General features: G+C 45.6%; 1 protein-coding gene across 5 annotated transcripts; it reads left to right on the top strand.

The window, feature by feature from the left end:
• The first annotated feature begins 93 nt into the window (after nt 1-93).
• Nucleotides 94-23,797, top strand: UBE3B (ubiquitin protein ligase E3B). 5 transcript variants are annotated; one of them, XM_075110288.1, is made up of 30 exons: nt 94-242; nt 561-663; nt 749-831; nt 1,100-1,163; nt 1,377-1,546; nt 1,639-1,759; nt 3,091-3,150; nt 3,544-3,648; nt 3,748-3,844; nt 4,356-4,441; nt 5,104-5,186; nt 6,167-6,272; nt 6,967-7,087; nt 7,689-7,866; nt 8,270-8,439; nt 9,143-9,310; nt 10,119-10,290; nt 11,060-11,178; nt 11,814-11,928; nt 12,342-12,441; nt 13,029-13,148; nt 13,495-13,671; nt 13,764-13,874; nt 14,485-14,622; nt 15,031-15,096; nt 17,523-17,581; nt 19,196-19,378; nt 19,796-19,907; nt 20,280-20,372; nt 20,865-23,797. In XM_075110288.1, the coding sequence occupies exons 5-30, from the start codon at nt 1,386-1,388 to the stop codon at nt 21,054-21,056; spliced, it is 3,213 nt and encodes a 1,070-aa protein (XP_074966389.1). In that variant the 5' UTR covers nt 94-242; nt 561-663; nt 749-831; nt 1,100-1,163; nt 1,377-1,385; the 3' UTR covers nt 21,057-23,797. The 5 variants fall into 5 exon arrangements, 4 of the variants coding, with proteins under 4 accessions (XP_074966389.1, XP_074966387.1, XP_074966388.1 ...); XM_075110286.1 differs by lacking the exon at nt 1,100-1,163; XM_075110287.1 differs by lacking the exon at nt 1,100-1,163 and having other exon boundaries at nt 728-831.

The raw sequence follows: 23,797 nt of genomic DNA, 5'->3' as shown, positions 1-23,797 counted from the left end.
ATCTGGTTCCGTTCGGCCCGTCCTACCCGGTAGCAGCGAGACCCGGAGCCGGCTGCCCTCTCTGCGCTGACGCGAGCGGAGCCGTTGCGTGAGATAGCGGGTGGAACGGCAGCGGCAGCGCGGGTTGCCGGCCGGACGCGGAGCACGAGGCGGGGGCTGCCGGGCAACCGGGCTGCGGGCCTCGGCCTGGGCCTGGCGGGGGACGGAGCTGCCCCGGGGCCGCCCGGCCTCGGCCGGCGAGGGTGAAGGCGAGGGCCCGGGGGCCCGGCGGGGTGGGCTGGGCTGGGCTGGGCTGGGCTGGGCAGCAGGCGCTCTGGGCCCGCGGGTTGCTGCGGGGGCTCTGGGACGGGCGTTTGGGGCTGAGGGGTCTCGGGGTGAGGAGGTGGGCGGGGGCGTCTCCGCTGGCTGCTGCCGCGGAGGGTCCGGTCCCAGCTCTGGTGAAACGGGGGACATTCGCCCTGGGGCAGCCGGTGCTCGGGTCTCGCCGGGGCCCAGGCCCAGGCACGTCTGAGGCTGGCCTTAGCTTTGTCACCCATCGGATTGTCTTCCCCACTCTGAAGCGTGAGGGGCTGCCTGTGCCAGCGATCGCAACTACGCAGTGGTGCTGCTTTTTCTCTCCTGAAGCTTTTCTGACTGCACGTTTTCTTGAGGGTGTAGTGAGAGGTAAGTCCGGTGTCAAGGACTTAAGACTGCAAAGGTAGAGAGTAAACCCCCAAATCATTTGCAGGTAATGTGTTTATCTGTGCAGGAGGTGCCTGAAGCCAGTGGATGAGGATCATGTTTGTGTATAAATGAGTGTCATACACTTCTTTTGAAGAAGTAAGCCCTCAGGTGAGTTCGTTGTCAATTATTTATAAAGCTGTTGTTGACTCTCTGCATTTTGTGTTGTTGGGTGGGGATAAATTAGCCTCCAAGTGTCTCTTGTGCCCTTTCTCTCATGTCCTTGATTATAGAAATTTTTTTATATGTTGTCTGTAAACAAAAAAATGGAAACAACAAAGACTGGAAAGGGGAGTTGGAGTACAGGGAGTGGAACATAATGACAACACACTGATTTTTTTTTTTTTTTTTCCTCTTAAAATCTACTTGCCCGCATTAGGTTGTGGGCTTTGCTGGAATGATTTGGATGTCAGTGTGTTTTCTTATTGCAGTCACATTGACAGGTAACTTTGGCTTTGCCTAGGCTGTATTTTGCATGTGCTTCTTTCTATGCTGTTGGGTACTCTCCTTCCCCTATTAACATGTCGGATGCAGGGAGTCAGTTCAGAAGTAATGTAAAGAATTACGCTCGCCTGTGCATTTTGTCTGCTCTGCTCCTAGATCCCCAGGTGTTTGGTGAAATGATTCTTTGTTTCCTTAAACTTACATTTTGGTAGGTTATAAAAATGTTCAGTGCAAGCCAGTCCTCCAAAGCCCAGTTCCTTGACAAAGCACGCCAGGCTCGGGAGGAGCGGAGAGAGCTGAAGGAGAGGGAGCGTGCTGCTGTCCAGATCCAGGCTTTGATCAGAAGGTTTCTCTGTCGATGCCGCCTGCAGAAGGAAATAAGGTGTGTGAAATTCTAGCTTCTGCGCTTTGCTCTTATCTGGAGAGGTGTGCTTGTTTTTTAACTACTGATGCTCGGTTTTGCAACTCTCCTAGGAGGGAAGTGGAGGATTTCTTTGGGGCAAATGAGTCTGGCTCAAGTAAAAGAAGTGCTCTTTCTATCTTCAGAATTGCTAGGAAACTGCTGTTTGTATTTAATCATAAAGAGGACAAAGAGGTAAGGTTGCTACTCTGACATGGGTTTCTTCTTTCGAGTACATATTTTAACAAGTTCAATAAGTTTAATTAGTTATGTAGTGATCCTGTAGTTTGCTGCAGTATATTTTGGCTTCAGAAATGTGATCTCTGTCTCCTAGTCCTTCTTGGAGAGATCTGCCTGTAGGAGTGAAATAGAAGAACCCTTGAATTTTTTAGTGGCGGTTCCGTATTCAGGGCATAGTTTAATGAATGTTTTTCCTGGTGACCATGCCAACTTCAGTAATTGAGCAGTGCCTTATGATGTTGTCAGCTACATCAGGTCCCCAGGCAGGTACGTTGTGGCAAAGTCACAAAGAGCTGTCTTGGTAGAGCGTAGCGTGGAGGCTGTTTGTATTGCAATTGCTTTTCTGACCATGCCCTGAATTTGTGGTTTCAGAGTGAAGCCCTTTGCTGTAGTTTCTATGAAATAATATTTGCCCCAGGAAACTGTAAGGGCTAATTATATAAGGAAAACAATTGAAAAATGAAAGGCTGTATTTAAATAGTAGCAGCAGCGGGTGACTTTATTTTAATCTCCTCCATTTAACTCCTCTTCTGTTGATGATGGTGGTGCAAGTACTGCAAATGCAGTTTTCTGTATTTACAGCATCAAAAAAAAGCGCGTGCATTATATACAATTTTTTAAGTGCCTCGCATCCATTTGAAGTTCTGCGTTACAGTAATTGGGTGCGTTGCTGAAATATGTCTGTTCTGCTTCTTCTCCTTCCCCTTCCACCAGCAAGTCAGTCCCTTGCTAGGCCAAGGTCTAGGCTATGCTTGTTCCCACTCTATTTCTGGACACTGCTCTCAGTTAGGATAACCACAGCAGCCAATTCTGTAGCTCAGAATGGCTTTATAACTTGCAAATGTGACAAATACAGCTGGACTGAAATAATAATGAAGGAGTTCTGGATGTGATCACCAGGTTCTGCTGAGAGCTATGGTGGTCAGGGGTTTGGAACACACTGGCAGCTGCGCTCATTAGCATTAAGCTCTTCTAGCTGAACCCCAACAGGAAGATGCTTCTCCTGGCTTCAGCCTGTGCTGAGGGAAGGCTGAGAAATTCCTTCTGTTGATGAGCACTGTGTTCAAGGAGGGAACTCTTCTGCATAGCTGTAGTATGATGTGGAGATGCACCCCGGGGAAGGGTGCATCATCCCTGCTTGTAGGGAATATGTTTGGAACACTTAACGTTTTGTTGTGGAGGTATCTTGCTCCCTCTGCTGAGCTGTTCCTAGTGCTTTTCCAGAAAGCCCTTCCTGTAGTTAGAACTAATGCCACCTTTTTTTTTTTTTCTTTCCCTACCTCCAGAGATTTGAAAAGCTGTGCCGTTGTATTCTTAATAGTATGGATGTTGAGAATGAGCCCAAGGTCAGCAGGATTTTGGTTTTTTTTAGTTTGGGCGTGGGAGGGTTGTTTGTTTAAATTCTATATGCGGGGATTTAGGTTGGTCATATTTGAATTTTTAGCTTTCAAAAGCCCCTGATGACTGCTGAGATTTCATGGTGAAAGTTTGGATAAGTTCTGTGGTATTCCTCTGATATTTTTACTCTGTCTACAGCTGTAGAGCTTGAAGGGCAATTTCTGCAGTGGGTGGTATGCTTTGACCAGTGAATTCTGGGGAGAGAAATAACTTGATTCCACTGCTGGGCTGAGTAGGGTGCAGAGAAGGTCCTTTTGTTACAAAGCTTCCTGGTAATGTATTCTGCCAGCCTGTAGCACAAATAGTAATCGCTGCTCCCGTTTGTATCCTGCCTTTCTCAGGTGTGGTATGTGTCACTGGCGCTCTCCAAGGATCTTACGCTCTTATGGATCAAACAGATCAAAGACATTTTGTGGTTTTGCTGTGAATTTCTCAAGCAGCTTAAGGTAAGAAACATACTCTTTGTGGTTTGTCTCCCTGCATTTAGTTCTGCAGTTTGGCACAAAGCTAATTTGATTAATTAATATTGGTGTTTGTTATTGCAGCCTGACATCTTACAAGACTCCAAACTGGTCAATTTGCACCTCACAATGCTTGTCACCTTCACAGACACTTCTACGTGGAAGATCCTTCGGGGAAAAGGTTGGTGCATCCAACTCAATACTTAAGGCCACTGATCTGGGATTTGCTATTAAAATCTACTGAATGCTGTTTCTGCACCTTGTCTTCTCCCCATGCTTACCATAAAGATCCGTTATGCTTCTGTGCTTGCACAAAGCATAGAATGGGCAGCGAGGATTCCCTTGAGATTAGACAGGCTATTTCCCTTGGAACAGCAACAGTTACAACGGTTTTATAATGCTCCAAAATCTCACACACAAGAAATGTTCAGAGGATAATGGAAAGTGGTTTTAGCTCTGGGTTTTTGTAGGAAATATGCATAGAAAAGGTAGACAAGTATCGTGAGGAAATATGACTCTTATACCTTAAGCAAGACTTGATGTGAAATGCTGCTAAAATGGTAGTTTTGCATGTAAGGGCAAGGACTTTGTGCAAGAAGGGCTTATGAATTGACAAACTTTTATAGTTTGTGAGGAAGTAAAGAGTGGAGCTGTGATGCTGATTTAGTAACGTCAGTGTTTTGACCTGGAAGGTGAAACCCTGAGGCCTGCCATGAACCACATCTGTGCAAACATCATGGGACATCTAAATCAGAAGGGATTTTACTCTGTGCTGCAGGTCAGTCTCGGGCTGATACAGTTATGTCTTGTGTTTATTCAAAACAAGCCCCAGTCCTGTGCTGTGGTCCTTGTTCTGAGGAAGCTTTTACGATCTCTGTGGTGGTGTGTCAGGGAGAAGCTGGTTGCAGAGCACTGGTGATTTGTATATGGTCATATTTTATTTCAAAGCACTTGAGACCAAATACACCATCTCATTTTTGTCCCTATTGCTTAATCATCTCATAATGAGGTGTACAGAAAGGGCTCTTGACTATTTTTCCAAACTGCTGCTGCCATTTCATGTGTGTTTCATTTGTTTACTGCTCTGTAAGAGAAAGGAACTGATGTAATTTTTCTTAATCTTTTAAATCTTTTAAATATTACCAGGCAGCTATGAGCCTTGCCTGTTAATTTTAAAAGCCCTGGGAACCCTGAGTACAGGTCCTAGAGAAATAAGTACCGTAGAGTGTCTGATTTGATTACAATTTCTCTGTTATGCCGTTATTAACCTGGAGCCCTTCTAGTTCTGCCAAACGACTTGTAGTAACTGCTTTTAGGTTGCTTTTGTGTTGTTTTTCTCTGCTCTGAAAATAAACATACTGTCTTTCAGGAGTAATCATGATCTTTTTCTGAGTCCTGGAGGGAGTTTTGGTTTTGTTTTGGTTTGGTTTTTTATTCCAGATTTTGCTAACTAATGGCTTGGCAAGATCCAGACCTTCCTTGTCGAAAGGCTCTTTAACTGCCATCTTCTCTCTTGCATTGCGGTAAGGCGGCCAGCGCTGCTTGGGATGATACGCAGCCAAAGTTGTGTTTATTGTGTTTTTTGAAGATTTCTCTTTGTGCCATTGAGAGTATCACCATGGTGAAAGGAGGTGCTTTAGGCAAAGAGCTCACTTCTCTGTCATCCTTTTTCAGATAAGAATGCTCCTAAGTCAGTAATCAGTGTTAGTTTGAGCCTAGACTTTGGAGTGCAGTTCCAGTTCAGAGTACAGGATCTGGAAGTCTTAAACCATCAGAAGGGGTTGAAGTTCTCTAGATAAGTATGATTGTGCCTCTTCACAATGAACTGCTGATGCAGATGTACCTGTTACTCAATTTGCGGGGGCAAAGTTTGTCTCTGAAACAAGACCTGGTTACAGGTCTTTCAGTCTGATTTTGGTTTTTTCAGGTCTTTCAGTCTGATTTTGGGGTTTTTTTTTGTTTCTTTTTTTTTAAATAGAAGTGTGCTCTTACCCTGACCTCAAGTCACTTTGCTTTGGAAATCTGCAGTCAGTAACAAGCATTCTTTTAAGACTTCAGTGGTTAATTGTGTGCCACTTCCCTTCTATAGCTGTCACTGCTGGGATGATGAGGTTGTGATTTCAGTAGAGTAGCAGTGGATGTCCTTGAATATGCACATAACTTCTTCCTAAGGAAAACAACTATTTAATTATTAACTTCATGGTAGTAAGGAGGGAAGGGGAACATAGGAGATGAACCACATATCCATACCTCCCAGAGCACTCTAAGTGTTGTGCTATGTAAAAATAGATTATGCTGTGAAATGTTTGGGTTATATTCCTTTGAGTCATGAGCTATTTAGTGAACTTGCTGTGATAATAAAAGTGTAAGCGAATGTTCTTTTTCTAGTGATGCTTCTTAATGAGGGTAGAATCAGCAGCCGGTTCTGAATGGCTCAGTTAAAGATTGTATCTTACTTTGCTAGCTCAGGTTACTTGCACTGAAGTATTTTTTCTCTCTGTAGCCCTGTGGTTGCTGCACAGTTTTCAGACAATCTGTTGAGGTCATTTCTGATCCATATCATGTCTGTGCCTGCTATAATGACTCATCTTGCTACTCTAACACCTGAGGTAAGTGGATGGTATAATAGTACCAAAAATCCACTGAATATCACATAAGGCCACTTGTTATTCCATTTATCAGCTCTTGAAACAGAGCATTGGCATTTCTCTCTTTGCCAGTTCCAACTCTCCGTTGTGGAAGCACTTGATCCTTACACCATCAGGATACTCTGGGTTCCTAGTACCACAGAAGTTATTAACACCAGTGGGATAATGGGCTGAACGACCCTAAAATAAATAACTAAATAAAATAAAGGCTTATGTGACACACAACTTGAATTTTTTGCATGTCCTTATTCTTCCATTTCTGTATCCATAGACAGAGCCATAGCAAAAATCAGTCCGTTGCATGGCAAAGGATCTACGATGGTAACTAGTAGGCTGTCCACTAATGTAATTTAATTTGACTGCTCCTCTGTGTAGCTTGGTGCAGACAGGCAAGTTTTGTGCCAAATGGGCATTCTTTGTTCTTGCAGACAGTTGCAAAGGTCTATCTACAACTGGAACGTGGCCTATTCACCTGCAAGATTTTTTATTTCCTAGACCAGCCTCATGCCAAACACTTACTCTCTTCAATGCAACACTCTCAACTTGCTGCTTTATTTGGAAAGAAAATACAACCTGAATTGCTGATGGCAGATCAGATGTGGTGGTTCTGCGTGGTGCTTCTCAGCCTCACTGGCAGTTAAATTCTGTCTTTCAGCGTCTGACAGTGATAGAATCTCATGATCTTTTCCGCAAGTTCGTCCTATTTTTAAGTCGTGAAGCACAATGCCGAGATGTCTGCGTGTGCCTAGAAGGAAGTCACACTCTTTGTTTGTTGGGTAAGCCCCTGTAACACTTTTTTTTTTACTGTGCTTGGAAGAGAGTCTTGAGTGAAATCTTCATTCTCCATGTGCCAGAGCTGTCTTCAGCTCATCATTTTTTATCCTTATTTAGATGATTTCTAAATAATAATTAAGACTTATTTGGGGACATCGCAAACATAGCTTATGGAGGAAGGGTCAGAGACTTCTTGTATACGTGTCCTCATACCTAAACTGTGAAGTATTTTCTCTGCTAGCTTTTCACCTGGGCTCTGAAAAAGTCTTGCAGCGTAGCAGACTTGAGTCTAACTTCCCTAAATGGGTGTGCCACTGATTTAAGTTCACATTTCTATAAAATTAACAAGAGGAACAGTTGGAATAGCTATGGATCGTCTGTAGCTTATAGTAGTTTGTAGAAGGTGGTGGTGGGATACAGAGAAGGTGGCCAAAGTGACATGCCACCGTAGTGGCTGACGTGTGCTGGAATGGCTTGCTGTAGGGTAGCCTTAATAGTCTTCTTGAAAAGGGGTGTGAGTTCATTTTGTTCGGTTTGTCTGTAACCACTGTCCCACAGCATCTGTTCCTCTTTTAAGTCTTGCTGTGCTGGTCATTCCACCAGGTAATCTTGTGTACTTGGGCTCCTTGAATGATAAAGTTCTTGAGGAGGAGACAGCTCATTTTGTGGGTGTGCTCATTCACATGCTCTCCTACTGCCAGAAGTACGTGTCTCAGAAGAAATCCAACCTCACCCACTGGCATCCTGTTCTGGGCTGGTTTTCGCAGACTGTGGATTATGGGTGAGTGAGGAGGACCTTATGGTGACAGATGATTAAGCCTCTCATTTTTACATCCCCCCCTTTTTTTTTTAATGCTGTAATGTGTTTTATGTTTTGAGATGAACAGTGTGACCATATTCAGAATAACTTCTCAGATATTTCAGGTTATATTTGCACAATATAAACTGCTGCATTCATACGCAGACTATTATATGAGGAAATTAATTTAGTATAGTTAGACTGCTAAACAGCGGCCATACTGGTACGCTTGATACAGGACCTGTATATCAGCTTTTCCTATGAGGGCCATCTGTAGAGTGGGTGCATACCCCATTTTGACTGTGCGCTAAATGTATCACAGTATCACTGCCTGGTGTTTTATTCCAGTCTGCCTTCTAACATGTCTCTCTGACTTGTCTTTCAGATTGAATGAGTCCATGCCTCTGCTGACAAAGCAACTGCAGTATCTCTGGGGAGTCCATATGATCCGCATCCTCTTCAGTGATGTGCTCAGCAAGAAATTGCTGGAGAATCAGGAAATAGCTCAGCTGCCAACACAGCCAGTTTCCCCTCAGAACAGCCTTCCTATGAAGAGTCAGTTCTGGAGGGCTTTTTTTTGTGTGTGTGTGCGCGTGTACATGTCTCTCTCTCTGTCACAGACTCACAGGGCTTTGACTTTTTCCACTTATGCTAAAAGCTTTGAGTAATTACTTGCACCAGCTGCTCAGATGGGGATGTGGTCTCTCCTATTTGTAATTCCTGCTCAGAATGCCTCTGTGACCTGAAACAAGTCTCTTACTTTGGTGCTGTGAAAATATTTGCTTATTTTAGCAGTTTTTTTTCATGTTTCTCAAGTAGCTGAAGTGCTTACTGCATAAATTAGTACTTCTCAAGGCAAGATGCAAGGCCAGCTTCCCAGGTGAAAAGCAAGGTGAAGCCGGCTCATGGACCTGAGATGCATAGTGATTCTGCAGAAGAGTATTTGGAATAAGACAGCTATAATCTAGCTATTTTCTAGCTGCTGCCCATAGCACTAGATCCTGTGGTCATTAGTTACTGCAGTTCTGGTAAGGTTTTAGCTCTAGAGTAATGCCCCCACTGAAATATTATTCTGTGTTGCTAGTAGCTGTACAGTGTTCTGCCAGAAAAGTCCACCAAAACCTACTGTCTGTGGAGTGACTTAGTCTGCTTAAAATCCTCTTTATCTCATGGCTGCCAAGTGTTTGAGAATAAAAAATGGCTTGGAATAACACTTCTGTCTCCTAAGCCAATGTCTCTTGTGCTTCTCTGTCACCAGATCTTTTCAAGAGAGCTTTCCAGAAGTCTGCATCTGTCCGCAACATTCTCAAGCCTGTTGGAGGCAAGCGAGTGGACTCAGCAGAAGTGCAGAAGGTGTGCAGTATCTGTGTCCTGTACCAAACCACACTCACAACGCTAACGCAGATCCGTCTGCAGATCCTCACAGGTCAGGGCACATCTGTGCTTTTCAAATCACTTAAAATGTGGAGGAAAAATAGATTTTTCTTATTAAATTCTGTTGACATGTTGGTAGTTTTATTACTGACAACAGTGTATTGACTGGCTGGGTGGAAGGCTTGTTCCATCCTGAATCATACATGTGATCAATAACATTCATCACTTCTTTATCAAGCATTAACTTTCCAGAATACAAATTGAGCAAGTTTTCCTGTAATGAAACCTTACTTATTCCGTATCAAACTTAACACTGAGTCAGTGTTTCTGAGAAGCCAGCAATATTAATCGTTGTGGTGCAAACACTGAATGGTTTCATACATCTTATGAACAAATTACCTGCTTAGGAATGGATGGAGGAGATAAGCACTGTTTTGGTCTAGTGGTTAGAGCAGAGGAATTAGTCCAGAGCCTTGGGTGCTTTGTTTGTGGCTGTAGTGCCGACCACAGGTACAACCCCATTCTTTGTCTCCTTGTCTTTAAGATGGCTGTAATGGTGATTGGATCACGGGAACTAGTTCTTTTCTGAAGTTGCAAAATACTTAGTGGGAAAGGGCTTTAAGTGTGCAAACGATTAGTGCCTCGTTAAAAGCTTTTTTTCTGCTATCGTGGTGATTGTACATCTCCTGTTAATGCAGACAGGCCTGGGAGCCAAATGTGATGCTTGTGTTCCCTTCAAGTAAAGGGTTGCTTTGCAAAAGGATCTTTCAGCTCCACGTCATGTTGGTCTCTCTGAGCCTGCGTGAACAAGCAGGCAGAACAAGCTTTACTGAGTGTGCTTTATATTTTTCCATTGCTAGGCCTCACTTACCTGGATGATCTGTTGCCCAAATTATGGGCTTTTATCTGTGAGCTGGGACCACAGGGTGGGTTAAAACTCTTCTTGGAGTGCTTGAATAATGACACGGAGGAATCCAAGAGGCTGCTGGCCATGTTGATGCTCTTCTGTGACTGCTCCCGCCACCTTATCACGTAGGTAGCAAGCAGAGGGTGCTCTCTAGATTTGTGAAGCTGTTGTGTTCCTTAAGTTTCAAGAGGAATCGTTATGGTATTGCTGCCTTTGCATAAAGATAAACTAGGCAGAGTAAAGCAGCAAGCTTTTCAGATAGTCCTGAGACTGTCCTGAGAAATAAAGGACTTCAAAAGGACTTTCCCCCTCAGCCACGTGCTGCTTCAGGAATATACAGCTGGCTGAACTGGTAGCAAAATATTACAGCACTGGCTAGGGAGGGTGAAGAAACATTTCTTGTACTCCTTATGGGCAACAATTGTGTCAGTCCAAAGCAAACACTTGGTTGAGTCCAGATAAGATTTGAGGAACACAGCTGCAAGAAAGCTTCCCAGCTTTTGTGCTTCTGTTTACAATTCCTTTGCTGTCTCGTTCATAAACACGCACAACACAAAGGATGGGAGAGGGGGTGGAAAATTGCCTTTGCCAGTCAGTAAAGACAGTTTTCTTAGCTTGAATGATGAAAAGTTTTCTTGGGGATAAGTGCATAGGGCCTTTTAACTATGGAATACTGGCTTTGTTTCTATCTCAAACCTTTCATACTGTCTTTTGTTAGGACCAGATATCGGTCAAAATCAACAAATAAGGTTTAGTTGTTTATGACTTTAGATCCTGATGGGTGCCATTTGTCATAGAAATAAGAGCTGCTGTTAAAGAATAATGTGCCTTTATGAGAATTTCAAAAGGTAATTAAATTTACACTTGTGCATTTGCATTTGTTTTCTCTGATAGGATTCTTGATGACATAGAAGTCTATGAAGAGCAGATTTCATTCAAACTGGAAGAGCTTGTTACCATCTCGTCCTTTCTGAATTCCTTTGTATTTAAGATGATCTGGGATGGAATTGTAGGTAAGTGCTTTTAGTAGCTTGAGTTGAGGTTGCAGTTCTAATAACAGTAGGCATTAATTTGGGGTTTTGAAGCTTCTGCTAATCATTACTTTGCACAAAAAACCATACTGTGTTGTGTGGCATGAGAATATGTCCCAGTCTTTTGGTGTCCAGATACCTCTATTGCTCTTGGCACCAAATACAGTGCACTCTTCTATTTCCAATAAGAATTTGTGTAGCAGACTTAATGGGCATGTTGCTTTTTGCCAGAGACTAAGTTTAGCGTGACTGGGCCGCATATTGCACAAGAGTGTAATATAGTGCTTTGACAAAGCAGAGCAGGCTTGCTGGGGTCTCTGTAGATATCTCGTGTTGATCTATATGCTGGTATAATTTGGCACAGCTCAGTTCCAGCAGTTAGATGAGATAGTCCATTTCTGTTGTGATGGCTCAGTTGGTTTGTGGCTAAGCATTTTTGATCAAAGAAGAGACTGTCTTCTGGGACGCTCAAAATCTCTCCTTTCCCTCTGAAGGCGGTGGCGATTCAGACAAATACACCTGTCCTATTATTGTGGGGCAGATGATCAACATGTTGCTCTTGGACACTCCTGTTACCTAGGGTGCCTGCACATTGCGGCTTTGTTCCTTTTGTTCAGAAAATGCCAGAGGGGAGACCCTGGAGCTGTTTCATTCTGTCCATGGCTGGCTCATGGTCTTGTATGAAAGGGACTGCCGCAGGCGTTTTGCTCCTGAGGATCACTGGTTACGCAAGTAAGTTGTGCAGCTCAAGGCAAGGATCATGCACAGCTGTGTGCTTTTCCCAGTGCACCACCTCCCCTGTGGGTGGCTGGTTTGGGATCCCTTACTTTAAACTGAGTGCCTCTCATTCTACCTGTGAGACCAAGGTCGGAACTACTCCCTGTGTTTGCATTTAAGGACACCCCTCCTATTGTGCTTCTCTTCTGCGGTGTAAGGATTAGCTGCTGCTCATGGAGGGGGTGATGCTTTGAAAACTGACTCAGCATCTTAACAGCTTGAGTGTCTCTGCCCTTCTTAGATATGTACACCTGAGCACTTAAGTCATCTTTGAAATCATTACAGGTTTCCTCTCTCTCCTACCCCCAGCTATTTACCACACCTGGGCATTTCTCAGGGATCTCTGAACCTCTGCCTTTCTTTGTAAGGGACCTCAAGCCCAGCGTGCTCTTCCAGGAGCTGGACAAGGACAAGAAACGAGCCCAGCTGCTCCTGCAGTACATCCCACACGTCATTCCCCACAAGAATGTGAGTGGGACAGGGCAGAGGATGGAGGCTGAAAAGCCAGTGACCTGGGTGGCCTGAAATGGAAGGGACATGCGTCTTGAGCATTTTGTGACATGGAGCTTGGGACTGAAATGCCAGTTAAACAAGTCGTCTACTTCGCCCCACTCTCCCCAATATATGTCCTCTAAACTGTCTTGATTTCTGTCATTGGGAGAGAGCTTATCTGTGTGGGCAGCTGCATGGAGTCAGCCAGCAGTGCATGATGTGGCTTTGGAGAAAGTCTTAATGCAGAAAGCAGAGTGTCTTTTTGCAGATAGCAAATCTGCAGAGATGACAGATTTTTATGTGGTCGTTGGAAAGGTGCTTTTGTTTTCAGTGTTGTCAGCACCCTGTCCCTCCCAAAGCAGAGCTTCAAGGATTTCTCTGCGCCACTGGGGAACAATGAGGCAGATCCCCTTATTTCTAGTGAGTAGGTGACAGTGGGCCTACCTGGGAATAGGACAACCAAGAGCTAGTTCTGGGTATGCGTCAGGAGCATCTGGAAGCCCTGCTGCACTGGAGGATAAGGATTCTTGTGGATGAGGACTTATATTTGTTTTCTTTTTAAGAGGGTGCTGCTTTTCCGAAATATGGTTACAAAGGAGAAGGAGAAGCTTGGGCTGGTCGAAACCAGCTCTGCATCGCCTCATGTCACACACATCACTATCCGCCGCTCACGTATGCTGGAGGTGAGTGACTTGGCTTGCAGAAGCCAACCAACAAGCCAATAACTTGACCTGACAAGAATGGGGTGTGTGTATGTTTTTATCTTCTCTGGATGCCGAGGGATCCAGTGCCAGTTCTGTCTTCTTTTGTATGAAGTGATGTTACAAGAAAATGCTGGAACTTAGTTCAGTTCAGACTGCTACAGACCTGGACTATTGACTAGGAAAAATGCTGGTCTTTTTGGACACAAAATCCAATGACAAATGCAGATTTCTGTGGTGTGTCTGTCTCCTGTCTCTGCTGCATGTCTGCGTGGGTGTTTCACATGTCCACCTGTATGATTGCCCTCTGCCCTTGTGGTCTGTGTAGGATGGATATGAACAGCTACGGCAGCTTTCCCAGAATGCCATGAAGGGAGTGATCAGAGTGAAGTTCGTGAATGATCTGGGTGTCGATGAGGCTGGTATTGATCAAGATGGTGTCTTCAAAGAGTTTCTGGAAGAGATAATAAAGAAGGTGTTTGACCCCGCACTCAACTTGTTCAAGGTATGACGCGGGGCTGCCGGTGCTGACCATGATGACCTATTGCAGAGAGAACCAGACTGGCTCACTGTACTGTTTTCTCTGTTTGTGTGCAGACAACCAGTGGTGATGAGAGGCTGTATCCATCCCCAACATCCTATATTCATGAGAACTACCTACAGCTCTTTGAGTTTGTGGGGAAGATGCTTGGGAAGGCTGTATATGAGGTGAGCCAAAAGTACCATATTAGGATATTGTCACTGTTGGTATAGCACTGTTCAGAAGCAGTTCTGTCACGGTGCCCCTTGCCTTTGAGAGCATCTGTCACATGCTTGGGGAGGTGTTACTGAAGAGGTGAGTTTGAAAAAATGTCTTGGGTAAAGATACTGATGGTGGAGCAGTCTGGCACTTTTTCAGGCATGAATTAAAAACAATTTTGGAGGTAAAACCTGGGACGTAGCTTGATTTGTTTTTCTTGGTGCTGGGGATACTAGCTGGCATAGTCTGCTATTTTGATGTTACACCTTACAAGCATCCATTTTATTGATGCCTTACTTAAAGGGACGTGACAAATAGGAGGATGGGATGACAGAGTGACCCTCTCCATTAAGGCAGTTCTTTTAAAGGAAATGTGGAGTTCCCTGTTGCCTTTTTGCACCTGCTCCACTAACTAAGGGATTTGAAGAGGACGTGGTTTTCTTAGCTGATTTCAGTGTCTTGTATCTTTGCACTTGTTCCACAGCACGTGATCTGCTTGCAGGCCTCGTAGGTAACCAAAGATGTTGCACATAACAAGTATGCGGCCAGACCTCACCTGTGCATTCTTGTTGTCTGTAGGGGATAGTTGTGGATGTACCATTTGCTTCCTTCTTTTTGAGTCAGCTACTTGGGCACCACCACAGTGTCTTCTACAGCTCCATAGATGAACTTCCCTCCTTGGACTCTGAGTTCTATAAAAACCTCACTTCAATTAAGGTTTGAGTATTCCTTTTCTTGTTGTTCAACTCCCTTATCACTGGCCACTGCTAGAAATACTAGAATTGCAAACTCCTTTGGAGTACTGATCATCTTAAAAACACCCTGGAAGTAATTGGTCATTCTGAGGCAGGTTGGTGGGTAGCAGTCTTGTGATTTACTGGGGCAAGCAGGGCTGACAAAGGAGTCTGAAGGTGTAAACCTGGAACTGGTAATTGGAAAACCCCAAGTTCTAGCCTCAGCTCTTGAGCAGTCTCCCCATAACCTAGAGCAACTCGTGTATTTGTTATGCTTTGGTGCCTTGTGCCCGCTGGGGATCGCTTAGTGGAAGAGTAATATAAAAATGCAGAGCTACTGTTCCTGCTGCTAAATGCTGACCACCTTTCCCTTTTTCTGTTGTTCTTCTAGCGTTATGATGGTGATATAAGTGACTTGGGCTTAACGCTGTCCTACGATGAAGATGTGATGGGTCAGGTAAACTTTAATTCAATGGCTGTGTTGGACCGTATCTCTGCTTTGTTCCAAACACCCTCCTCATGCTAGGTGGTGACAAGCAGAGTTCTGGGCAGTGACAGTCAAGAGTCCACAGCCCTAGCTCAGGCAGTCCCTGTTTCTCCTGGTTAGATCCTAGCTGCTCCGCACAGGAGTGTCTCCCTTGCATGTCTGGATGATGTTACCAGGAAGAACGTTTGAAGCACTAAGAGGGATCCTGAGGATTGTTGCCCACTGCTGCAGGAAAGCCTGTGGTGCTGGAAGTGGCAGATTGTGAATATAAACAATCAGCAGCAGAACTAGGTTTGACTCCTGAGCAGAGGTGTCGTAGCTTTTATTAGTGTCATTAGAGCAGAGAAATACACCTGCCGTCTGACTTGTCAGCAGAAGACAGCTATTATTCTCTGGTGAGCTTTCTGAGAGCTGGTCTTGAGCATCTGAAAGTCAGGCAGTCTGTCCAAGCTCATGCTATGCAGAGTGCATTTTACTCTGGTACTTATATTTCCAGATATGTCAGGTGGATGCTCTGTGTGGCCCATCGGAACAAGAATCCTGAGGGTACTGACTAGTAAATGACCTTGTGTTTGATTGTGGTTAGGGCTTAGCTCTGCTCTCCTTTTACAAAAAATATGCCTGTGCCAAAAGGCTGGCTCAGCTTCAGAGATTCTCTGAACTCAGCCATAGGATTCTGCAGCTTCGTTCAATATTTGGCTGTGAGCAGAGAACAGCTTCTTCCACCAAAAGGTTGCCTTCTGACCCTTAATTTTTCTAGTGCCAGGATTTTTTCTTTTCTAGTCGAAAACCATTGTTTTTTGCTTTCCCAGCATAACTGGTTTTTTCTTCTTTCAAAAAGAAGAATCTGTGTGAGTAGGGAGGAATTCCTTTTCTTTAAATGTAGCCGTTTCCATCAGAGAAATTTGAAGTGTGCCAGGAGGTCTCTTGGCCTTGAGAAGAAAAGGCTGCCTGTCAGTCCCTTACAAAGGCTTGAAGGTTCTTGGTTTCGCTTGTGCCTTGGGTTCTGTGGTGCTGTGTGTGCATAGCTGGAAAATACAGGTAGATAAGATAAAAATGCCTTTCCTGTCTGCAGATGCTGTTTTTGCTGCAAATTCTGTGGGGAGACCTTAGCTAGAGCTAAGCCTGAGCACTGTTAGCAGTGTACACCCTGTGGCACAGAGCTCAGAGACCACTAAGTCATGGAGTGTTTATCTGGGGCTGCTTGTCCTTGAGAGCTTTGCATGCTGCAGTTTCCTGTTCCTAAGCTGGCTGGTTTGGACCTAGCTTGCATACATCTGATAGCAGCAGTAGCAGTGTAAATGCACCTGCAAAGGTAAATGGGAAGACAGCTAAGTACTGATACAGCCCTGCTCCGCACAGGTGAGAGGTTCATTTCACTGCACAGTGGGCTGAACGCCTTGCTGCTGCCTCAGGATTGCTGAGACTTCAGCTTTGAGTATTTTTCCACCTAAAAAATAAAGGTAGGAAACAGCGTATGAGAGCCCAGCAGTAAGACATGGAAGGCTGCAGCACACAAAACTTCAAAATAAACCAGGGGACTCCTGTTTGCCGTATGCTTTGGCCATGCTGAAGCAGCCAGATGGGGTAACCCTGTGGTTACTGAATGAACTTGTGCTTGCCTGCTAGGTACAGCTCTGTGTTGGGCACAGGGGACCTGAGCTCATTCCCTGTGCTGGGCTCCCTTCTGACCTTGGAAGACACCTGGAACTGAAGAACAGAGGCCACTGTAATACGTGAATAAAGACTTTCTGCCTCTTAGTGTTGGTGCAAAGATGAGTCGTGGCTCTGTTGCTGTAGCAAGCACCCAGAGGGTCCCTGCCACTGGCTCTGAGCAGTGATGTCAGCTGAGCACCAGGCCCTGGCCTGGCATGGCAGGGAGGAGATACTGGCCAACTGTCTCACTTTCTGAGCACTCTCGGCTTCATGCCTTGAGTGCCCAGCTTGAGGGACAGTGAACTCGAGGGAGCTCTGCCACTCAGGTGGCCCCAGATGAGACCTGTGGAGCAGACAGTTTTGGATTGTGCTGTTAGACTGAGCTCCGTGATGGCTCTGAGCTTGTTCAGCCTCTGGATTCTGGGATTGTGACAGTCCCTGAGGGCTCTTTGAATTGATTTGTGTGCGGTTCAGCAGTGATGGATCAGACTAGAGAGGAGGCTTCCTCAAAGAATGGCTGGCTCCACTGGTGGGAGAGACAGAGTTCCCTGCTGTTCAATTACTATCTTAATAGTTAAGTGAAACTGGTTCAAGGCAGAAGCAGGATTATTACTTAAATTTTAAATCCTACTGTTTTATTGTAAAAATAAATGCTTTATGGGGAGGTAACAGCTTAGCATGGCATTTCTTTCCATTGTGGTTCCAGCAGTAATTAGCAATACAATCATTTCTTCCTTCAGCTTGTTTGCCATGAACTTGTTCCTGGAGGGAAGACCATTCCCGTTACCAATGAAAATAAGTAAGTACAGCAATCAGATTTTTAAGGTCACCACTGCAGAATACTTTATTCTAGTTCCTTGGGCTTGCATCTGGAATGAATTGAGATAGATTGGAGTAGAAGGAGCACATAAATATCTTAATAGAATTTACTGGTTACAGTTCATTGGCAGAAATTGTATTATATTCGATTTGCAAAATAAAAATTGACAATTTACTTCTTGAAACAGCGCTTCTGAGGTCAAAGGCACGCAGTCTGAGAGATTCTGCAGGATTTAATGACGGTGATAGATACAGACAGATGGATTCAAAGCAATTCAGGCACACAGTCGTGAACATAGAGGGCACAGATGCTCAAAGACACCTTGGAGCAGACAGATCTTCTCAGAATGATAACATGTGGCAGTTGTATAAAGCACTGTTCTTCAGAAGAGACAGTGGTGAATTCAAATGTAGTCGACAGTCTTACTTTAGACACAGGAAATCAGAGGAGACACCAAGCCCTGTAGCTATTTTCACAGATAACCGGCTTTTAGATAGTTATTGTAAATGTCAACTCCAGAGCCTGAAAACCAAACCCACCTTTTTGTTCCCTTCTTTTTTTTTTCTCTTCTCTATACCCTTCAGTGATCATAAAAGCAGGATAAAATATCTATTAAGCAGATGTGTGTTTGAACTGGTAATCTGGGGGTTGTTCTCTTTAATGGCAAGTGAAAGCTGGATCCTACCTGAGGATTTGTCTTTGTTAGTGCACTTTGCAATCTGATATTTCCAGTCTTTTCCCTCTTGAGCTCCAACCAGGGAGTTTCATTTGAAAGGATCTTTCTCTGGCTTGTCAGAAGTCAGCTCAGGGAGAAAGTTGAAAGTCCTGTATGTTAGTCTGCTTGCTTACAACAGAAACTTTGAAGCTTTTGTGCATATGTGCACACAAAGTGGTAAGGAGAAGCATTATAAGTGGAAGCAATCTAGAAACAGTTCTGTCTGTTAATGGTGGAGTGAGGTTACCTAGCTGAAAACCCAGTCAATGTGATTGTGGTGGTGTCTGCCTAGGAGCTGATGAAGAAGAATCAGCAAGCTTGATTGTTTTGACTGTTGGTGAGAAGAGGAAGCCTGATGGTGCCTCCCTCTAATAAACAGTGTACCTCTTCCACACTCCTGCGATGAAGGTGGAAATCTCCTAAGTGTTCTTTTGGTGTGTTGATTCTCTAGCCAGGGGTTTCGGTGCAGGTGGCATCAGAGCCCAGACAGTTGATTTTCAAACCTAGAGGAGTGCCTGCGACTGGGGATCTGATCCTTTAAAGGGGAGTCGGACACATGCTTTCCCCTGTAAGCTGCTGTCCAGCCGAGCTTGATCAAGTGATTATTGGAGCCAGCTAGTCCCTGGGTTGGAAAGAAGCTCTAAGAAATGAGCAGACAGTTCCAGAGGTGGGGGGTGGGGGCCAAAGTCTGGGCAGAACAGCTCCTTTTGCTTAGATTAATAAGCAGGGCCTTGGAGGAGAAAGTATAATGCACCTCCAGACAGTGCTAGTCCCTTTTGGGCTGGAGAGGCAGGTCAGCAACCTTGTTCCTGCACCAGTGAGGTGGTTGTCCCTTGCTGCTCCAGCTCACTCACTGCTGCCTTCCCTGTCACACGTAGGATCAGCTACATCCATCTCATGGCTCACTTCCGGATGCACACACAAATCAAGAGTCAGACAGCAGCGCTCATCAGTGGATTCAGGTCGATCATTAAGCCTGAATGGATTCGTATGTTTTCTGCACCAGAGTTGCAGCGGCTGATCTCCGGTGACAATGCTGAGATAGACCTCGAGGACTTAAAGTAAGTGAACAACTGGGTCTGCTGGTCTCCTTGCTCAGCAAACCAAGCCGTTTTATTATATAGCTATTTGGAGGTTTGCAGGGCACTGGCTCTTGCACAACTTTCTGCTTCTCCTAATTGAAATTTGAGGAGCAGACAGAAACAAATGGAGCTGAAGAACATGTTCCTTAAAGCTAATTTGGACAAAGTACTAATGGATGGTGAGGGTCCTTTCTTCCACTGGCTCCTGAGCAGAATTTCTCTTTGCCCTTGTCTTTTCTCTGATCAAGTGCCCAGTAAGTGTTGGTGGGGGCTCAGTACTAGCAGAGCGAACCCTGTCTCGTGGCAGGTATTGATCCTTCCAGCGCTTGTCAGCTGGCAGCTGTGACCCTCCTGCTGCAGTGGGACACAAGCCTGCCACAAGCTTTCTCTCCCCAGAAAACACACAGTGTACTATGGGGGCTTCCATGGCAGCCACCGGGTCATTATCTGGCTGTGGGACATCCTAGGCAATGACTTCAGCCCTGAGGAGAGAGCCATGTTTCTCAAGGTAAATGCAGTCATTTCAGCCCAGCCTGCCATTTGGGGTGGTTGGCCAGTGCTGTTTTCTTCCTGCTAGCTGGGTGCTTTCTGCACTAATAGAAGGAGTGTCGGAATGCTCAGCGCCTTAAAATCAACATCCTGTTCCCCTGCAGAGAAGCAGCCATGGAAGCAGAGTTCCTATAAATGCTCTAGTGTCACCATGAATAGTCCTGTTTTCAAAGGCTAGCAGAGCTGTCCACTAAAGCTCAGCAGTATTGTACTGGGGGGTGCTCAACTGCCAGTCCAAGCAGCTGTCTGCTGTGACTGCGTTAGCCGTATGTCTGTTATAGCCAGCCTGCTCTCACTACTGCTGTCTTTCACTGTCCATCACTTTTTTCAGTTTGTTACCAGCTGCTCCAGGCCTCCACTTTTGGGCTTTGCCTACCTCAAGCCTCCGTTTTCCATCCGCTGCGTGGAAGTCTCTGATGATCAGGTAGGCACCCTGCTTGCTCGTGTCTCATGCATTCCCTTCCAGGCTTCTGGCAGCCTTCCTCCCTGCCCAGCTTCCTCATCTCTGACCAGGAAACTGTAAGGTTCTGTATATGCTCTATAGGGCAAGGTGAAAACAGCCTTACACTAACAGGATGCATATGGCTGCACCTACCTCCTGCCACACACAGCAGCCCTTGGGATCTTTTTGCCTGTCTCCAGGTTTGTGTTTTTCCCTCAGGACCTCCCTGTGCCCTGTGCCTCTGATCCTGCTCCCCTGTCCACCCTGCAACAGGACCCTGCATGTGTAACGGCAGTTGCAGTTACAAGAGAAGCTCTTTTCTAGCTGTTGTGGAGGACAGGGCTTTGAGGTTTCACTCTCCCTGTTCCCAGCAGACAGGTTTTGTGTTAGCACCTCTGCCCTGTGTATAGGCACCCTGCCTGGAAGGAGCACAGCAGAGAAGTGCAAGGGTGATGCATTTCTGCCCTGTTCCAGGACACTGGTGACACACTGGGCAGTGTGCTACGGGGCTTCTTCACAATCCGCAAGAAAGAGCCAGGCGGGCGTCTCCCAACCTCGTCTACGTGTTTCAACCTCCTCAAGCTTCCCAACTACAGCAAGAAGAGCATCCTGCGGGAGAAGCTGCGCTACGCGATCAGCATGAACACTGGCTTCGAGCTGTCCTAGCTGCCATGGCCCTGGACTCTGCAATGGGAGCTCCCAGAGCTGCTGACTGCTGCTGGAGGTGGAAGCCTTCATGCACAGAGGGTGGATCAGCTCCGCAGGAGCTGACTGCTCACTCGAGGGCTGGAGAGATGCAGCTGATAATAGAGGCTTACAGGGATGAGCTTCTGGGCTAGACAGGGCTGGCTCTTCTTGGGCATTTCTCCAGGATGAAGGAGGTGATGGGCCTGACCCAATACACTTCACTTTGACACCCACGTAAATCGTCTTTAAAAGCAAACCCCAGGGGAGCATAAAAGGAACATTAAAAGTGCCAGTCAGATTAGTGACCGTAATACCCCCCAGCAGGCTGTGCTGTCTGGGCAGCTGCTGCTGTGGGAGTGTTTCTTTTTCCTTTCCCAGGAGATGGTCCAGTTTCTTTCTGGGTGGAAGTCAGTCTGTGGGAAGCTGCCCAAAGGCAGAAACATGACAGAACCCACAAGGAGACAAGCACGAGACTGCAGCATTGGATGTGCCACAAATGGCAATGTTTACTCAGGACAGGTGATGCTGTTGCTCTGTGCAAGGCCCTTGTGTTTGGGCCAGTGGTTCATTCTCTGAGACAGACTCGAGAAGCAGCAGGTTAAATGCAAGCAGATGGACCCTGCCATTCTCAGGAAGGCTTCAGAGTGCTCTAGGTTAAGAGCTCAAGCAGCAGGCGTGGGGGTCAGCATGCTGAGCCAGCTGTGCCTCTGCCAGGCTCTTGCCAGAGCCTGTGCTTTGGATCAAAGTGGTTGTTGTCTGAATTTGCTCAGGAGCAGAAAAGATTTAACTTTATTTAGTTTCCAGGGGACAGGAGCTGGTGCACAGCTTGGGCAGCCCTCACTCCCCAGGACAGTGCTCAAGTGGGACAGATGTCCCCTGTGCTCTCTGGAAGGGGAATGTGCTGAGCCCTCTGGAAACCTCCATTGGCAAAATTCCTCTCCTTGGGCAGAAGTTTCACTTTGTTTGCAGGCTCTTTTGTTAGGGAGATGTGCTGTTTGGAACCAGGTCTTGGCCTCTGCATAACAGTCACATTTGCTTTGTTGCCAAACTATTTATTTTGGTCGCGTTGTCTCTTTCTGGCCTTATTTTTAACAGTTGATGTTTGCCTGTAGCAGGCAGCTTTTTCAGGTTGTTCTGAAAGGGAGGGCGTGAGTGGGGGGTTGTGCACGTGTGTCTGCTGGGGAGGTGTGGACCCTTCCTGCCATTTCTAATAAGTCCAGAGCCTGACTTGTGAAGTGTCTCTGCAGCTTTCCAGCCTTGGTCCCTCATGCTGCTGCAAGTCCTGCCTCAGCCCAGGCCAGGTGAGAGGAGAGACTGCTGTCTCCTGTGCTGCTCTGTCCTTGCAGGGTTTCTGGCACAAAGCAAAGCCATGTACATTCTCCTGTTTGGGACAGGATTTAAAACCAGTCACCTTCTCCCCTTCCCCTGTTGCTGCTCACTAATAAAACAAGCTCCCACAGAGGCTGCTAGTATGTCCCCTGGACTTCCTTTTCCCTCCTTACCTTCCTGGGGCACTGGTGACCCTCACCCTGCGCTCTGGCCCCTCCCCACTGTATAGGCAGATCGGCTAGGAGCCTTGCTGCACAGGTCTGCTCCCGGCAGCCGTTCCAGTGCGAGGCTGCTGTACCCTACCTCATCCTCTGGCTTGCTGCCTTGGTCCATCTCCTGGGGGTTTGCATCCCCAGGCGTGCTCAGCATAGCACAGGTCTCCACACAGAGAAGGCTCCCTGGGCTCTTTGGAAGACCCTCTTAACCACAGTATCTTGCACATTTCAAACAGACCAGAAAATACTTGGCACCGTTCAACCAAGAGTAGAGAGATGGCCTTTGCTTCATATTTCTCTTCTGTCTTGCTTCAGCTGATTTTCAGAGAAGTAACCCTTTTTTTAGAACCAGTGCCTGGAAATGCATCTGGAAAGCAACGTCGGGATCCTTTTTCTCTGTCAACTCAGTAATATTAAACAGGAGCGATCAAAAGTGTTAGGACAGGAATGTCTGCATTCAGAGGATTTAAGATACTGGGCTAAGTGAGTCCAGAGAAATTAAAGATTATAGTAAATTTTTTTTTTAAATAGAGCATTTCAGCATTAACAAGTTGATGACTGTGTAGTTGAGAGGTTTAGGCACTGACTTGTACCAATTAATAGTTTAAAATACCACAAAAGATCTCTTTTTTTTTTTTTTTTTTTTTTTTCTTCTAGGGAAATGCAGTATCTAAATAGAGCACAGTGATTGTTCAATGAAGTGAGTTGTTGAACACAGTGAAATAAAATCTTTGCTTTCTTTTTCCTTCATTCCTCAGGAGTACAATTCCTAGAAAAGATCTTAATGCAAACTTAGCTAGGTCCCTGCAAACCTGGAAATATTGCACTATGAGACACTACATCCAATTTTGTAGCTAGCGTATAAAACGTGATTGTCTAGTAAACGCCCTGGTGGCTGTGTGTGCAACAATAATATTTCTCTTGAGTAGCTGATTTCTATATGACTGGGAGGCTTTAATATGTTTTTACCTGAGCAGAAGGCTGCGAATGTGTATCGGTCCCTGCCTGCACTGATGTATTCTGCACGGGTGTTCTTCGTAGGGCAGGGATGGTTTTGCCATGGGAGATTAATGACTATTTTTTCTATAGAAGACTCGCTGCTGTGGAGACCTTGGTTACATCCCTTGTATCAGAAATGCAGGGAAGAGAAAAATAAACCTAATATGAGTAAGATGA

Source organism: Phalacrocorax aristotelis, chromosome 15, assembly GCF_949628215.1.
Source record: "Phalacrocorax aristotelis chromosome 15, bGulAri2.1, whole genome shotgun sequence".
Taxonomy (NCBI): domain Eukaryota; kingdom Metazoa; phylum Chordata; class Aves; order Suliformes; family Phalacrocoracidae; genus Phalacrocorax; species Phalacrocorax aristotelis.
The sequence above is the reverse complement of the archived record's forward strand: the minus strand, read 5'-3'. Positions and strand labels throughout refer to the sequence as shown.

Coding starts and splice junctions, on each gene's coding strand:
- UBE3B (XM_075110286.1), top strand. CDS start 1,386: ATGTTCAGTGCAAGCCAGTCCTCCAAAGCCCAGTTCCTTGACAAAGCA. Junction 3,649..3,747: donor AATTTCTCAAGCAGCTTAAG/GTAAGAAACATA, acceptor TTGTTATTGCAG/CCTGACATCTTACAAGACTC. Junction 13,672..13,763: donor CCGCACTCAACTTGTTCAAG/GTATGACGCGGG, acceptor GTTTGTGTGCAG/ACAACCAGTGGTGATGAGAG.